The sequence below is a fragment of the Arvicanthis niloticus genome, chromosome 4 (assembly GCF_011762505.2).
Source record: "Arvicanthis niloticus isolate mArvNil1 chromosome 4, mArvNil1.pat.X, whole genome shotgun sequence".
Lineage (NCBI taxonomy): Eukaryota > Metazoa > Chordata > Mammalia > Rodentia > Muridae > Arvicanthis > Arvicanthis niloticus.
Genome location: NC_047661.1, coordinates 43,596,974 through 43,614,890, shown reverse-complemented (window position 1 = coordinate 43,614,890; position 17,917 = coordinate 43,596,974). Strand labels below are relative to the sequence as shown.

The following is a 17,917-nucleotide window of genomic DNA, read 5'->3' as shown; positions in this document are numbered from 1 at the left end:
TCAGTGAGTACATACCATATATGTCCTTTTGGGTCTGAGTTACTTCACTCAGGATGATATTTTCTAGTTCCAGCTATTTACCTGCAAAATTCATGAAGTCCTCATTTTTAATAACTGAGTAGTATTTCATTGTGTAAATGTACCACATTTTCTATATCCATTTTTCTATTGAGGGACATCTGGGTTGTTTCTAGCTTATGGATATTATAAATAAGGCTGATATGAACATAGTGGAACATGTGTCCTTGCAATATGGTAGAGTATCTTTTGGGTACATGCCAAGGAATTTTAGAGTTTGTACAAATGATCCCACATTTTAAATTTCAGGATCCAGGTTTATAACTAGTAGCTAGAATGCAACTTGTATTTATATATTTGTCTTGTACCTTTGATTTTGATGTACTTAGAAATTTTAACACTTTGCCTTTGAAGATAAGTTGGTATCTTTTTCTTTTACCACTATAGTTCTTAGAGCACCCTGCTTATAGTACCAATGTCTTATCAGGTGTGTCCTTCAAGTCCATAGTTAAAGTCTTACAATATCATTCCTCTGATTTAAAATGTGACCATGGCTTTCATTTGCCTACTGCAATGAATACAGTCTTCTCTACTTGTTCTTAGAAAATAAGGTTATGGTTTTATTTTGTCTAAATTTATTTTTTTAATCCACTAGGTCATTCTGAAACGAAATTTCCCTTTATTCCACCCAAACCCATTCTCTTCCCACATGTAATTGCTCATTTTTCTTCTTTTGCAAACCAAATTTCTCAACCCATGAAAGTTCAGTCAAGACTCTCCCCTCTGTTGGTCTGTAATGGTTATAGAGTATCATCTACACTTACTCTTACCTGCTTTCTATTTGTGAGTTGTTCTGCCTTAATTTAAGTAACTATTAGACCCCTGACTTTGTTTTGAAAGCAGATGTCATAATAGCAACTTTTATCCATGGCTGAGCATGAACTATTACACATATGACTAGTCATCTAAACAATTACCTTGACAACTAAGAAAAATAAGTGGACATTATTCTTAAATAATATTCTGTACCCATATAAACAGCCAGACATTATTATTGCTTGTGGTAATAGCACACATGCTTATGATAGTAAGTTTTAATTGCCAACATGACATGATCTAGAATCATCTGAAAGAAAGTATCCATGAAGGTTGCCTGTAGTAGATAATCTGTGGGGAATTTTTTATTATATTTTTTGAGGTGATAAAACTTCACACCATGGGTGCATCATCCCTTAGGCAGGTAGTCTTGGACAGTGAAGGTATGAAAGAGTTCAGGAACTGAGCTGAGTATAAGGATGCATGCATTCACTGCTCTCTATTGTTGATTATAGATTTGATATGACTGATTCTATCAATTTCCTGCTCCTGTGACCCTCCCATAATGAACTGTAAGATGGAACTATGAGATACAATAAACTCATCTTTCTCTGAGACGCTTTTGTCAGACTATGTTGTCACAGCAAAATTAAGAGAGAAATTGGCACTAAGAAGCAGGGCAGTGCTGTGGTAAACCTGGCAACGTGGTGGGTTGTTATGCCTTTAGCATCTTTTGTGAGAGGGATGTGGAAGAGTTGGCGCCTTTGCTCTACAAAAGTCAGTGAGTACCAAATACATGGTAGCCTCAGAAGTAAGAAAAAAATACAAGATTGAGGAGAAGGAATATAGTCAAGACCAGGAACCATATAGGAGAGTCAAAGTCCCTGCATCAGGGTCTGATGAGCTATGAAGGTAAAGTGTCAGTTGTAATTGAGACCCCATCATACTGGAAAGGCCAGGACTGTGGGGAATCTGCCAAGGGGGGCTGCAGCTACAGAGTGGAAACTGTTTTAAGCCTAAGAGAAAAACTGTGCTCTATCTGGCAGAACTGGAAATGGGCGGGTGTGGTGGTTTGAATGAGAAAAGCCCCAATAGGCTCATAGATTTGAATGCTTGGTCACCAGGAGGTGGCATTATTTGAAACAATAAATAGAAAATGTGGCCTTGTTGAGGGAAGTGTGTCACTGGGGGTGGGCTTTAAGGTTTGAAAAGCCTGTGCCAAGCCCAGAGTCTTTCTCTTCCTGCTGTCTGCAGATCTAGATGTAGAACTGTGAGGTACATCTCCAGCACCAAATCTGCCTGCATTCCATCATGCTTCCTGGCACTAAACCTTTGACACTGTAAGCCAGCCCCAGTTAAATGGTTTCTCTAATAAAAGTTGGTGTGGTCATGGTGGCTTTTCACAGCAATAGAACACCAACTATTCATACTGTGGACAGGCATGGAATAAAAAATGACCTCTGTGTGTTTGGGTATTTAAACATTTGATCTGTAGTTGGTGGTGCTGTTTGAGGAGGCTTGTTACAGCCTTGATGAAGAAAGTACATCACTAGGAGCAGCGTTGAGACTATAGAACTTTATCCTCCCTCCAGTTTGCTCCCTCGCTTCCATGCTTGTGGTTGAAATGTGCTTTCCCAGCTTTCGACTCCTGCAGACCTTCCTGCAGCTTTCTGCCATACCTGACCATGATAATGGACTCTTATCTCTCTGGAACCATAAGCCAAAGATACAAAATAAACTTTCTTCTCTAAGTCACTTTTGGTTATGGTGCTTTATCACAGCATCTGAAAAGTAACTAAGACAGGGGGTCTACCCAAGTTATTGGAGCCCATAAGATCACAAGTTCCAGACACCAGACACAGACATGAAGGCTTTCATATTTACTTCAGAGTATTTATAGTATTGTTTAGATGTGGCTATTCTTTGTAGTGCTCTGGTCCTTCCCTCTCCTAACAGAAATACTTATTCTGTGCTACTATATGTTGGAAGTATGAATTTGCTTTTGATTTTACAGGACTGACTTTTTAGACTATTGGAACTATTGATGCCTTTGGAGACTTCTCATGCTGGACTACAAGAATGTTTAAAATTGGACAATATTTACATTATGAGATTTTAAAAAATGAGACTTTGGGTACAAGAGTTGAAAGGTTATGCCTTCAAGTGATGCATTATGTGTCAAAATGGCTGGGGTTATGTTATGATGGTCAGCTCTGTCAATTTGACACCATCTATTATCACCCGGGAAAATCTTAGTGATCCAGTTGGCCTATGGACATGTCTGTGGCTGTGGGTATTATCTTAATGCTCTTATGTGGGCTACCTTATGTTGCTTAAGATGGGAGACCTGACTATGGTGGGTTGCACCATTTCATAGGCAGAGGCATCCTGACTGTGAGAACATGGAGAAAGTGGAGTGAGCATGTATATGCACACATTCACTGCTCTCTTCTGCTGCTGATTTTGCTATGACTTCCCCAATCTGAGGGACTCTAAGGTGGAATTATGCACTAAAATAAGCTCTTATGATAAAGCCCAATCAATTCTATTTTTGAAGAAACTCCATTTTGTACAAGACCAGCGTCTAAACTCCAATTCCAGGAAGAAAATCATAGAGTCTTCCTGAGCAAGCATCCTATGTCAACCCACCCTCCTTATCAACTGCCAGTCAAGCTACAACAGCAGGGTCAAGGTACTTAGAGATAACTTAAGAAATCCTGTAGGATAACTTAGCCATCCTCTTTGTCAGGTGCTTTTGTTCCTATGTTCAGTTCCTACAGAGTATGCCAAAAATGTAGTTTATAAAATATTAACTTGCTGACCCATATGGAAATTACTTGCTGTAACTACAATAAATACCCTTCACCCCTAGACCTGGGACTCTCACTCTGACCCGCTGCTTTGGGTATGGTGAGAGAGACCCTGTTTGAGAACTTGTATTAAAGACCCTTATACACTAACATTGGAATTATCTCCTCTGTGATCTTTGGGGTACCTGCAACTTGGGCATAAGATTTGTACTCAGAGTTGCTTTTATCAGTGTGTTTTACAGAAGCAACAGGAAATGAAACTACAATGACTCCTAAGTAACCTGTCTACTCAGCCTTTTCCTTTGCTTCCACCCCTGTAGCACCAATTCAAGAACAACACAAGAACACTGAGAACTCACCATATCTTCAGCTCTAACTACAGTCTCAGTTTGTTCCAGCTGTCTATTTCTGTGTAAAGATGCATCCTAATGCCAGAGGTATGACTCAGTCAAAATACTGCTCTCATCATACCTTTACATGGTTTAGGAATATAAAAAAAATAATAATTCTCAGCAGGGAGGGTCTTTTTCAATAACATAATTTCTAAGGCCTACTCTAAGAATGTCTGTATGATTCTCTTGGTCTGGACCCTTGGGTCTTTCAGAGACTGAACCAACAACCAAATAACATACACAGTCTGAACCTAGGAGTCCCCACACATATGTAGCAGATGTGTACCTTGGTCTTCATGTGGGTACTGAACAACTGGAGTGGGGGCCATCCCAAAAGCTGTGGGATATGTTCTTGTAGCTGGGCTGCCTTCTGTAACCTCAGTGGGAGAGGAAGCACAGAGCCTCACAGACTTGAAGTGCCAGGGTGGGGGATATTCAGGGAGCCCCACCTGCTCAGAGGAGAAGGTGAGAGGGATGGGGAAAGGACTGTGGAAGGGGGTGACGGGGAGAGGAGCAGTGAGCAAGGTGTAAGGTGAATAAGTAAAAATTTATTAATAAAATTTTAAAAACTAAAAAGAAGGAAGGAAGGGAGGAAGGAAGGGAGGAAGGGAGGGAGGGAGGGAGGGAGGGAGGGAGGGAGGGAGGAAGGAAGGAAGGAAGGAAGGAAGGAAGGAAGGAAGGAAGGAAGGAAGGAAGGAAGGAAGGAAAGGAAAGGAAAGGAAAGGAGGAAGGAAAGAAACCTGTATGACTGTGGGTAGCTGAAACAGCTGAAGACTTGGTCATTCTCTTCCACCAGTATATCTGATGCCTGGCTAGTATAAGCAGAATGGTTGAATGGCTGGACCCAGACTCTCTGTCTTTCCGTCTCCTTTTAAGAACCGTATTTAGTAACTTACCCATCTGTATAGCTTTTTCTGACATGCATTCTAGAATATAGCCATAGTTCTTTTCTTTGCCAACACCATATCTCCTATCTTATTACCTTGCACGCCAGACAAGAGCTTCCCAGCTCCTAGCTGCTTAACATTAATCAACTGCCACATAAACTCGATTTCTGGAATAATGACAGGTAATTCTTGCGAACTGCTCCCTTACTGATGATGTGCTGTACCGAACTTCAAATTCATCTTCCCACAGAAATTTTGTCCTGCTACTACTCGGGGATATGGCTACTGTCCCAGACTCACATGATAGATCTTCTGCGTTCCAATGGCCTTTACTGTCAGACTCAGTAATACAGCTGGATCCTTCCTTTGCCATTGCTATGTTGAATCCACCCTCCAACCCCCACCCCACCGTCAATTTCTACAAGTAGCTTCCTTCCTCAGGAAATCTCCTTGCCTGGTTTTCCGTTTCTTATCTTGTTACTTCAAACCAATGACCTATAATGCCTTTTCTCTCCATAGACATACTTCTTGAGCAGTCAGAAATATTGTTTTATAGTTTAAATGTGCCCTCAATAACAGCAATCCTTTGCAACCTATACATCCAATGGACTCTTTATAGTTGTTTTCATGACTCATGACAGAAAATTACATCTTCCACTCGATTCTCTTTTGTGGCTGAATTCCTCAGGAGTGGGGGGGACTGCCTTGGGTCTTCAATGACTTGGTTCTTTCTGTTTATCTTATCTGTTCCATTCTTGTTGTTAGAGTAACTATAGCCCACTAACCACCCCTCCTTCTCCATTGATCTTTTTTTCTTTAAAGACACTCTCTGGGAGGCTGCTGCTACTTTCTTGACTGTAGCTAAAACTTGCACTGGCACAATTCCTGAACTTCTATCTCTTGGAAGAAATAGGTCCTGAGCTGTGGGATACTGTTTGCAATAACATGACATTGTTGTGTGTTGATACTGTGTGTTTCCCACCCAGCAAACATGGTGGTCTCTCTGACCACCACTTTCTTTCTACATTTCCCAGGTAAGAGACATCACTAAACCATATTTTTTTGCATTCAAAGAATAATAATGGTGATGACTAATTTTAAAATAAATAAATGAATGTGATTATTTCCTTCCACACACTGTTAAGTTGTTCTAAAATGACAGCAAAGCAGCTCAAGATTCTCAAATAAAAGACAGATACTGCTTAGCAAGGCCAGTATCTCTGGGGACATGTCATTCTTTCAGCTTGCCTTTCCTTTTTAGATGGGCTTTTCAAGAATGTCTCAATCTTTGTTCCTATTTCAAGCTCTGCAGGCATCTTTCTGATATATAATTAGATCCCCCAGAACAAAAAGGCAGATGCCTGTTATTGTGACTGGGATATGACCATTGTACGTAAGAATCAGCAATCTAGCTCGTAAATGATTCTCTTGTCAGTTTGCTCGGTGTGAGTCAGTCCCTCAGTGTTGGTGAACTCTAGATGAACTGTTGAGATCAAGTTTCTGTATCTGCACAAATAAAGACCAGACTCTGGACTGTGATGATTGAAAATAAACCATGAACTTAAGAGGTAAGGCCTGGTGAGGGAGGCCAGTAGGCACTTCCTATTAATATGCTTTTAGCTGGATATTCTTTGTCTTCTGTATCTTTGTCTCACAGAATAAAATACTGAACCCAGTACAAAGCATAACAATGTTAGCTTCTTTCTGACTATGAATTTGATCGTTAATGAACTGAGTAAAAAGAACAGTGTTATATGTCTACAAGGTCTCACAAGGAGAGACCCACAAAGCCTCCAAGTGTGATCGGAGGCATCAGAAATCTGAAACAAAGGAAGAAAAAGCAGCACTTGCTTGCAGATTCCCAAGGAAGAGCAACAGTGATTTCCTTGATTCTAAACAAAAGAGCAGAAACCGACACTAGCATGCTTCCCTGCTGGTCAGGTGTGCACTATGGGGAATACTATGTACATTTTGTATTACTCTTCTGGCGTTATTTACATTTATTATGATGCTCTTCTTGTAGTTATGGAATACACAGCTGAAAGGTTTAAATATCCTGACCAGGGAACACAAATTGTAAGTAGCAGCCTTGAGTTCAGAACTGAGGGTTTTTTGATAGCAAAGTCTTCCTCTTACACTGAAGTGGAAGGTCACTGTCCAAACCTATAGAAACGATGATGCTATGCTGTCAACGTTTGTACAAATCGAGTGAAACAATTTTACACATTTTTGGAAATTCTGAATGGAAGAAAATATCAAACAGTTTTTTAAAAAACGAATTGCATGTAACAAAGTTAAACAAATTTATTTTTTGTTTTGCATGTGTTATTTATTACTATGTGAATGCATTTGCATTTACTTAAAAAGTTTTAGGAAACCATGTCTTATCCTGTTTCTTCAGATTCATGTCATCTTTCACCAGAGAGAGAGAGAGAGAGAGAGAGAGAGAGAGAGAGAGAGAGATATCTCCTGATCAACCCTATTCTATTTTCTTTGTTGAAGCTCTTCTCTCATAACCCATTATACTAATGTGTGTTCGTTCTCTTGGCTTTTGAATGGAAGTTTTAATATCACCTGACAAAATTTACTGGATCATCTCCAAGACTTTACGGGGGATTTGCCATCTCCACACTGGTGATTTCTATCCGACAAGCAATTTTTAAAAAAGTAGTGAGGACTTTTTTTCTAATTCTGTATGAAAAGCAGCCCACTTACCTCCATACCTCTACCCTGTTCCCCGACCAATTGTTGGGTAACTGTGGTTCAATCAGTTGCTCAGCTCATGGGCCAGACACAAACACAACCACTGTCTGTCAATGCCAGCAGCCATACTGACTGCCCAGGGCAGACCCCAGGACCAGCCCAGAGTGCTACAACTCTGTGGGGTTAACAAGCAAGCACAGGAAAAGCATTAACATAGATTTCAAGTGACATCTGCTGTGCCTACGATGCTTGTGCTGTCAGCTCTCAAACCGTAACAGATGGACTCTGTATATACGGACAGTTTTTACAGTTGAAAATGGAAGCTCTGACTATATTTGGGGTTGGAATTCTAAAATTCCCGAAAAGAGCTTTTAAATTTCTAATCCATTAACAAATGGAAGAGAAATAAAATTCACTTTTACTTCCAGAAAAAAAAATGTCCTGTAACTCTAAACTTAAGATGACTTATAAAGTCAAAGTTGTTAAGACTTTAGGAGAAACCCTTAAATATCAAGATAGTTATATGCATTATTCCCAAGTATGAAGTACACACACTCCAACATACATACTTTAGTACATCACATACACTCTCAAATACATTCTAGCACACATACATATACACACTTCAACATACAGACTCTAGCACACACACTAACATGGATTCCAACATAAAGTCTAGCACACACTCTAGCAAACGTACATTCCAATATATTCTAATGCACATACACACGCACATGCACACACACACACACACACACACACACACACACACCTTTACCAAAGTTGATATCAGAAACAGTGCAGTCTGACTAATGTGTCTACTGAAGGTGTTCCTCAGGACTTACTGGTATCTTAAGAGCCGGCAGAGATCCTGATGTGCTGTCCACAAGAATTTGTTACAAGGCACTTCTGTCGATGCCAGAAATCCCAGGACAGGAACGTTGCAGGCTCACCTTCTCTACTAAGGTAACTTTTATTACAAGTGATCCTTTAAACATATTTTGTTCTGAGAGAGAAAGAGAAAGAGCTCGAGGAAGGGGAAAGGAGAATATCTCACACTTGGGAATCAAAGGCAATGTAAACTAAGAATCAGTAACTACAAAAGACTGTTAATATAATTACTTCCATGGAAAGGTAGAGGCACACAGATCTCTGTAAGTTCGAACCTAGCCTGATCTACAAAGTGAGTTCTAAGACCACCAAGGCTGTTACACAGAGAAACGCTATTTCAAAACAAGAACAAAACAAAAGAGAGAAGAGAGTATATCTTCATTTGTGACTAACAATCAAATAAGAACAGTGTTAGAGATTATCTTACATCAGGATTCTCCCTTTATCATAAAATGTTATAGCCCAATTGTCATTTTAAGAAATTACCCAAATTAAAACAAAGTGTCTTGCAGTGTATGTTAAAATGTGAAGAAACGTTTGAGCAAGAACAGTCTAGTAATACAGACACCATCACCATGTTTCATAGTTTTATTGAGTCTCTCTCAGTTTTAATTTTCTATGATAAGTACAATTCTAATGACCACAATTATGAAGCTCTGCTGTTATTATAAATAGCAGATACAAGGTTGGCTGCCATGCCTAGGACATACACACACAACACACACACAACACACACAACACACACATACACACACACAAATAAACACACACACACGAGAGCAAAGTCACAGAAACATGGGCAGTTCTGCAGCTCTCTACAGTCAAACAATATTGTGCTTTTAAGAGGCATGAACCTTTTTTTTAATACAAAGACAATTATACACAATCAATCCAGAATTTGATAAGCTACCACTGATGAGATAAACCTGAGAAGGCTCAAAATGCCAAGTAACACTGTCCCATACCGCTCAATAGCACTGTTAACCACAAAGAAATCTGCTTCAGTCATCTACATGGGAATCACAGATATTATAAAAATAAACTTTTTCTTGCAAAAGCACAAAAGCAACATAACTCAAATGTACAAATTTTGATATGTAACATAAATTTACCTTCATTAAAAAAAAATAACATGACAGAATTTAGCAGCCAAATGACATAGTTATCACTTAAAATGTTGGCATTCAAGTTATCAACTGCCTGAAGAAATCTGATTAAAAGCAATAGCAATGCCCAATTTGTTGGTAGTGTTACTGAAAAAAAAAAAAAAACATTGTAAAGCTTCGAGATCTAGCAGAAAACTATCAGCTGCACTTTTCTCTCCCTGTATCACTAAAGTTTGTCTTTAAATTCTCACAATATACCCATATGGTCCAACCTGCTACTTGACCTCTATGTCATCACTGTTTTGAATAGGAGACAAGCCTTTAGCCTTTGGCAGTGGAAGCTGCAACCATAGTTAGGGCAATATTCTAAACTTTCTGAAAAGACAACACAAACTTTCTATAATATAAATATATATATATATAATGTACATAATACATAACCTGTCTAAAATAGCCTATACTTGTTATAAATCTTACAACAATCTAATACCAAACCATGTCTGTATAGCAAGAACACGACACAAAAAGAAAGCATGCAAATTCAAATCTAGAGGAGATTAAACACTCGTTATAAAACACATTTTCATCTTTCCAGATACAAATACAAACTGGTCTTGAAGGTTCAAAGATACTAATATCTGAAAAACATCATAAATATAATTCTCATTTTATCTAGCATTATATATTACTGTAAAATGCATGTGTGACATTGGAACATTATACACTGCAATAAATAGAATTTATACCAGTTGTATCTTCAAGGAAGTTTAACAATCTGTACAACTGAAGGCCCATAAACGTCTTCAATAAATACTATTACAATAATTACATTTGGCCAATAGAAGAAAAGCTTCAACACACATTTACCAGTATCACACCTTCTAAGTCCTGTCAATAGTTGAATTCTAGCTGCTACTAAGTACTGATATATATCATATCAAGATGGGTTAGTGTACTGGCTGGGTGAGCAGAGATTTACAGGTTTCAATCTGTCCATACCACAGTTGGTGGAAAATGAGAACTTTATCCAAGGACTAGACTGGATAGTCCTAGGAAGGATGGGAGCAGATTCTGAATAGTTCTCACTGTTACCACAGCACCTAGGGCATCAACAAATGGTGTCCTGTCACCTTTCCTGGTCATGAAGAATAGGTTTCCAAGTGTCTTCTCAGAAGCCACATTATGCATTTAATTTTTGAATTCTGTCTTGTGCGCTAAGTTTCTTCTTAATTTATCATTTTAGTTCAATACAGGTTCAAAGCAACTTTCAAAGAGGCAGCACTTTGTAAGGAATAAGATCAGATAGCAACGAGAAAAACAAACTCTTGAGCTTGGAATGAAGACATCTTTGTAGTGTGAAGTTTAGTCACTTGCTAAATTTTACAATTTTAGTTGTCTTTCAACAAAATGTCAGCATAACTGTCTTTATATGAACACACCTACTCGGGTGGCACAAACTGGTGTTTTGGCCAATAGAGTGTTGCTTCTTCTTGACCTGTGTATGCATAGGTCATCTCAGGGATGTCTTGTGACCTGGAAGAAGTTGGCACAGTCAGTCTTGTTACTATGTTGACATGTCATTGTTTATTTAATGATGTAGTAAGCTACAGAAGAACACTTTAGTGGCTGCAGCAATAGCTCAGTGGTTGAACTCTTGCCTAGTATCCACAAGGCCTTGGGGGCCAATCCCCAGAATGAGAAACATGACAAGGAGCAGAAGGATACTTTGCTCCTCTAACCAAATACAAACCCAAAGAACATTTGCTGGAAGTCGAAACAGTGCATTTAAAACTGTATTAAATAATGAGGAAATGATACAGATGTTTGGAGCACTGAGCAGTGGGTTTCTGAAATTTCCATTTGGGTCAGTTTAACAAAATTACTTTTGAGCCACTAAACATATTTGAAGTGTCAACAATAATGATGTATTTTAGAATTTGTCTGAAGGATTCTGAAACAGAAAATGTTGATTTTCTTACCACTTGAGCACTCTGAAAAGCTCCAAAGTTGGAGACACAGTAAATGTCTTCTTTAGTTCGCTTCTTTACCTCTGTATGTTACAACTGAATGTATAGAAGAACCACTATATAGGAATGCTAAATGCAGTTTTTCTTAATGGACCTGAGTAATAAGACATTGGACAAATGGAAGCACTCCAAAGATAGCCCAGATCCCCAGTCATTTGAGTGTTTAAGAAATGATATTAAATCCTTAATCTTATGTCATTTATCCTACTGGGCACAGAGACTGTTTTCTCAGAGAATACTTTCAATGCAGTGTCTACCATCACTTACATACTCAGGAGGGGGCTATGTGTGAACGAACTTTAGCAGCTAAAATTCCTTGGACATCATATTTGTTTATTTAGACTAGTTAATTCCTCATTAATTTAATTAAATTAAATTTGATCATTTCAAGGGCTATAAATGTAGCAATTGTTATTCATTGGGAATTGTTTTTAAATTTCAATAAACTTTATAAATATTTCATTACTGTCTAGAGTAGAAAACACTGCTGTCTCTTTACTATGAATGGTCTGATAAACAACTCGTGTAATGGACTTCTCTTCAGATTTATTATGCCTCAAGCACTTACATTTTAATTTCCTTTATTTTCTCCTTGCAAATGATTTTCATTTAAAAAGTCATCAAAAGGTTACAGCTTGTTATCAGATAACAGCTTTTCACCATCTTGGCATACCTAAGTGATTTCTTTGCATCCTCTTTCAAGAACTCTGAAGAGACAGACAGAACCTTCTCATTATTCTTGTGGTTATACATCCTTCTTTTTGAACTAATCTCCACATCTCCAGCTGCAGAGAGCAGATGTCACCCATGGCCCTCTGAAACATCGACAGTCCCGCCCACTACCCCACAATCTGCTAAGGCTTCTGCTGCTGCCTTTACCTTTTAGTCTGAAATTTAACTGGGATTTCTCAAAATTGTTTTCACAGATGTTGGTGAGCACTTGTCTTGGAACACAAAGTCCTAAGACACTGCACAGCAGAGGTGCAAGTGAGAACTTTTTCTCCCAGGAAGCCTAACAGTCCACAGTATTTATAAGAAAAACACATGCACTTCAATTATTTTGAGTGGATCTTGCCAATAATATAATATCCATAACCTCCCACCACCAAACATTAAAGAAGTGATGTTTACTAATCAGTTTTCCAGAAATAACTGAAAATGTTCCTTTTTCTCACACAAAAATCCATTGATTTTATTTTTCTATTCAATTCCCCAAAGATATCAGCCATCATGTATGCTTCTGAGGAACTGAAAGACATGTACCTCAGGCATCTGCTCATTACTCAATGGACTGGCCAGTATCTCATTATACTATGCCAAATTGTTTTTCAAAGTATAGATTTTAGTTTGTTTATGCCAAGAATTATTCACGGCAACACAGGCTGAACAAATCACAGATCCAAAGTTCCAGGTGGCCAGTTTTCTTGGAGACATTTTTAATATCAAAATTGCTCTGCTACACACACACACACACTTTAAACAAACAAAAAAAGCCTATGAATTGAGAAGGAGGAAGGGGAAGTGTTTATCTAGTAGTACTGTTTTATTACACATACTTCTAGTCAGTAAGAAAGGAGCTTACAAGAAAGAAAGATAAATGTGGACGTGTGCATCGAATTGATGCCCCCCCCCCTTTTTTTTTAAGACTCACGACTTCCTTGCTTGGCATATTCTCTAACATTACTAGGAACTGAGGAATTTGGATCTCGTGCCTTCACAAACTTGTGTCTCCATTCTGCTTGAACTCAGATAAAATATTGAGAGTCATTTCTTCACTTTTAGATTGTAAGTTGGCCTCACTCCTCCTGGAAGCTTTCCTGGTGGCTCGGGACAGTCTCCTTCTGAATGTGTCTCCAGCCAGGAAATAAAGAATGGGGTCCACACAGCTGTTGAGACTTGCTAGACCTCTTGTTACCTGGTAAGTAGCATAAACCCTGTCGTTGAAATCACACATTTCTGGGGTCTGGAAATCCAGCCGTGCCCGCAAATTCATTGTTTTCATCACATGGAAAGGGATGTAAGACACAGCAAACACTGTTAGGACAATTATCACCAGGTAAATGGATTTCCTCCGGAGAGGAGAGTTGTCCAGGTCTTTGTAAATCAATGCTCTAACAATTAATCCATAACAGCCTAATATCAGCACCAAGGGGACACAGAACATGGCCACAGTCGTGCACATACTGTAGATGAAATAACTTCGCAGGTACTCATCAGACGTGGTGTCATAGCAGGTGATAGTTTTGTTTTTCCGAATCCCAGTGCCAGAGTAGAAGAGAATGGGGGAGATGGCCACCACCACAATGAACCACACCAGCACGCTGACATAAATAGCGTTCTTCTTCTTGAGCCTGCCCAGAGACTTGAGAGGGTACACCACGCCACTGTACCTGTGCGCGCTGATGCAGGTGAGGAACAAGATGCTGCCATAGAGGTTTACGTGAAAGATGAATCTCTGCAGCTTGCACATAGCATCCCCGAAGATCCAGTCAGTCTTGTTGAAGTAATAGAAGATGAGGGCTGGTAGGGTGAGCACGTACAAAAAGTCAGCCAGAGCCAAATTGAACATGTACACGGAGATGCCGCTCCAAGGCTTCATGTGGAAAACGAACATCCAGATAGCCACACTGTTGCCAAGGAAGCCTATGATGAACACTAAGATGTAGACTGCCGGCAGGTAGTAAAACTGGAAGCCGGTCTTGGTCAGAGCACATCGGAATGAAGAGGAAACTGCAGCAGTCGAGGCGACTGTACTGTTTCCCCAAAGCGAGCCTAGGCCAGCCAGGAAGGCAGCATCCGTCCCGTTGGGGACAGCAGACCAAGACACCTCGGTCATCCTCTTCTTTCCAACTCAGGCAGCTACTCGGAAGAGCAGACCGCGGCGAGCGGGCAGCAGCAGCGAGAAGCTCAGCGCGCATCGGAGTCGCGGGCCAGGGGTAGGGACCGCGCGCGGGAGTTCCCCACGGGTCGGAGCGCGCGGGAGTTCGCCCACGCCGGCTCTGGCCGCGCGTTTGTCGCGGGCCATGAAATTCGCCCGGGGCTGCGACCGATCCGAGCTGAAGGACGTGCGGGCAACTTCCCGGTCCAGCTGGCGGCGCGGAGGTTACACAACAGGACGCGCAGGGCACCTCCACCAAGTTTGCAAGTGCGCTCCCGCGCAGAGCGACAGATAGGCGCTGCTCAGAGTGCCTGGGGCACTGAGGGGTCAAGTCCAAGTAGCTCGGGGGTTCCTAGCGGCCGGAGGGCGCAGGCCAACCACCTCCTAGCTCCGATCAACTTTGCCTGGCCATCTGCCTACTCCCTACCTTGTAACCCCGGACCTTCACCGGGGACGGTGGGACTCTTCTTCCGGCCGCATTCCCAGACCGCGCTCAGCCTGGGGTAGGGTGGGGGGGGATCTTTTGGAGAGCGCGTGGTCGCGGACTCTGGCGTGCTACCCTGCACCCCGCTCGCAGTCCATGAAGCCTGCAGCTCTTCTCGGCGCTCCACTGGGTCTCGAGTGCAGGGGGCAGGAGAGAGAGCTAGGCTCCCAGCGGGGTGGGCGGAGCCTGGCAGCCCGGGCGAGTCCGTGCACCGCGGGGAGGCGAGGGGCGTGTCTCCGCCGTGCAAGCTTGGGGCCGCGGGCTCAGGGCTGGGCGCCCAGGGCGGGAGGTGGCTTCTGGAAGCAGGGATCGCGGTGCCCCTGCACGCCTGGCACGGCCTCCACCACTCGAATCAGTGGTCAGAACAAAAGGTGCTCTAGGGCAGCAGTGGCTTCTGGCCAGCGAATGGCTGGAGGGGTTTCCTAGGTCCTCCACCGGCTAGAGAGCTCTACAAAGTGAAGTTGCTGACACATTGAAAACCCTCTGGACGCTGGCAGCTATCTAAAGCTCTGAGCTGAACAGTCTGAGACAGACATCTCCAAGAGCCTCCCGGGAACTCGCAAGGTGTTTGCAGGCTCCAGACAACCAGCGGTTTGCAGGTGGGCACGCCCTGGCCCTGCACAGCGCCTTGCTTTTGCTCAGCGCGTGTAGGAACCTGCTGATCCCAGAGGGTGCCAGCTCTGAATGAGTGAGGGTGGTAAGCGGCATGGGCAAGTCGCTTTCTGCCCTTCGTGTCTGTTTGTTTTTATTGTTGTTTGCTTTGTTATTAGTCTAAATACTATTTTTTGCACTACTTAGAAAAAATGCTACTACACCAACATCACTGGTAACCTTATTGTGAGAATGTACATAAGAGCCTGGTCTAACTACTTACTTAATGTAACACATATCCTCAGTACAACTTGACTGCTAACACTTGCTGGAAAGAACAAGCACCCTCAAACCTCCAGTTACTATTTACATACATTTAAATACTAAAGACTACAGTAAAAGTGATTTGAAATCAAGCTGAATATTAAACACAGCTTTATAAAGAAAGAGGGTTCGTTTGTTGAGTGATAAATTTACAATTTGGCTTTATTACAAATCTTATTTCTTAAAAAGCCTAGATACATGCTTCTCTAGTAGATACCTTTAAAATATAGACAGAGACCAGTCTGGGGTTCCAAATATATAAATATGTGGGCAATATAGTCCAAAAATAAGTTTATATTTAATTGTAAACTAAACAGATTGTTTCTTACCTGAAGAATGGAACCAAGCACTTCTTGACAATTTTCTGATTAATGTATTTTATGGGCCATATTAACAAATACATTTTTTTTGTAGAAAAATACCCACAAAAATAAAATGTCTTCAACTATATACTATAACCATTTTTTTTTTAGTTTCATATATTAAATGACCTTATTCCCTTAAAAATACTCAAGGAGTTGGTGAGCTGGTTCAGCTGCTATAGGCATTGGGCACTTACCACTAAGCCTGAGGACCTGAGTTTGATCCCCTAACTCACATGGTTGAAGGAAGAACTTTTCTGTTACCCACTTTTCTGTTACCTGTACACCCATATTGTGGCATGTGGTCTGTGGTACATAAGCATATGTGCATGTACACACAGAGAGAGAGAGAGAGAGAGAGAGAGAGAGCAGGGATAGAGATTGACACAGAGACAGAGACACACAGAGAGACTAAATGTACAGGAAAACAAAGAAACAAAGGGAAAAAAAACCTTAGAGGAAGATCATGAGCTCCTTGGTCAGACACTAGGAAGGAAATTACTCCACACCACGCAGCAGATCCTTACAGGGAACAGAAAGCTGTAACTCCAGAGACAGTGGGCACACTGGTGCTGTGAGTGGAGGTTGAACCCCAGAGCACAATGACAATAAACTAGACCAAGCCCAAGTGCAAAGGTGCTGCAGTTACAAAACAGCTCTGTTACCTTTCTGTTCCAGTCTTCATATCTGATGATTCCATAATACTAACCTTAATGGAATTCTTCTATTGCTTGATTGACAGGTTACTAACTGGGCTGCATGGTCTACTATGAAGGAAAAGGAAACTAGAAAAACCACTAAGCATTTCAAGGGTATTCAGGAGGTCTTGACTACTCACTCCTTTGCATTTTTCATTTCATGCAATCTAAACAATATACAACCTCCCTCAGAAGTCTGTAGCAAACCCATTAGCTCATCATGTGAGTGTTTTGAAATCTCCCTTTGGTCCAAATGCTAAGTACTTTGAGACAACCTACTAGAAATTTGGGGAACTGATATACTTAACCAAACTGTATCATACACATTTTAAATTTGGGTTTTAAAAAAGAGTGATTATAGTAGTAAACATGTCTTTCATCATATTTAACTATGTATTCATTCTATACTTAAGTCATATTTAAAATAAAGATGTACATTATATGAATAAGATTCAATCATTTGTTAGTAATTTTCCATTAGTAAAATATTGAGCTATTCAATATTTTAAATGAAGATTCAATGAAAGAAAAACTTTAAAAATCACTCCAGACCGACTATGTCTATATTCATATGAGAATACAATTATACATGACTTAAAAGTATAAGAGAAACATATGCCCCATAATGCTTTTGAAATGTGCTGCAATTACTTGGATACTAATTGGTATTGAATTTGAATTACAGTGTGTTGTGGCTCAGGTACTTAATGCCTAGTAGTCTGAACTAGAGACTGGGGGGAGGAGGCTCACAGGCCAGATGTCTCTGGTCTCCTCTCTTGTGTGTAGTCTTCACTTTGTCTCTTGCAGTGAGGTACAGAAGGTAGAATATCTTGTGCTCAGAGTTCTTTGCCCCTTAGCCAACCATGAGACCTAAACTAGTCACTGACACTGCCTTAAAGAAAGAAATGCTACCGAGAAATACCAAGAAGA

At 40.7% G+C, this 17,917-nt stretch overlaps 1 protein-coding gene and 1 long non-coding RNA gene across 2 annotated transcripts in view; one reads left to right on the top strand and one right to left on the bottom strand.

The window, feature by feature from the left end:
- Nucleotides 1-9,090: 9,090 nt before the first annotated feature.
- P2ry1 (purinergic receptor P2Y1) lies at nucleotides 9,091-15,126 on the bottom strand. The gene is made up of 2 exons (XM_034500517.2): nucleotides 12,219-15,126; nucleotides 9,091-11,156 (listed from the first exon to the last, which is right to left on the bottom strand). The coding sequence occupies exon 1, from the start codon at nucleotides 14,484-14,486 to the stop codon at nucleotides 13,365-13,367; it is 1,122 nt and encodes a 373-aa protein (XP_034356408.1). The 5' UTR covers nucleotides 14,487-15,126; the 3' UTR covers nucleotides 9,091-11,156; nucleotides 12,219-13,364.
- Nucleotides 15,127-15,269: 143 nt separating this feature from the next.
- LOC143441998 (uncharacterized) overlaps nucleotides 15,270-17,917 on the top strand; it is a 169,544-nt gene continuing 166,896 nt past the window's right edge. The window contains exon 1 of the long non-coding RNA XR_013109848.1: nucleotides 15,270-15,611. This is a non-coding gene — a long non-coding RNA (uncharacterized LOC143441998). The remainder of the gene's footprint in view (nucleotides 15,612-17,917) is intronic.

Coding starts and splice junctions, on each gene's coding strand:
- P2ry1 (XM_034500517.2), bottom strand. CDS start 14,486: ATGACCGAGGTGTCTTGGTCTGCTGTCCCCAACGGGACGGATGCTGCC.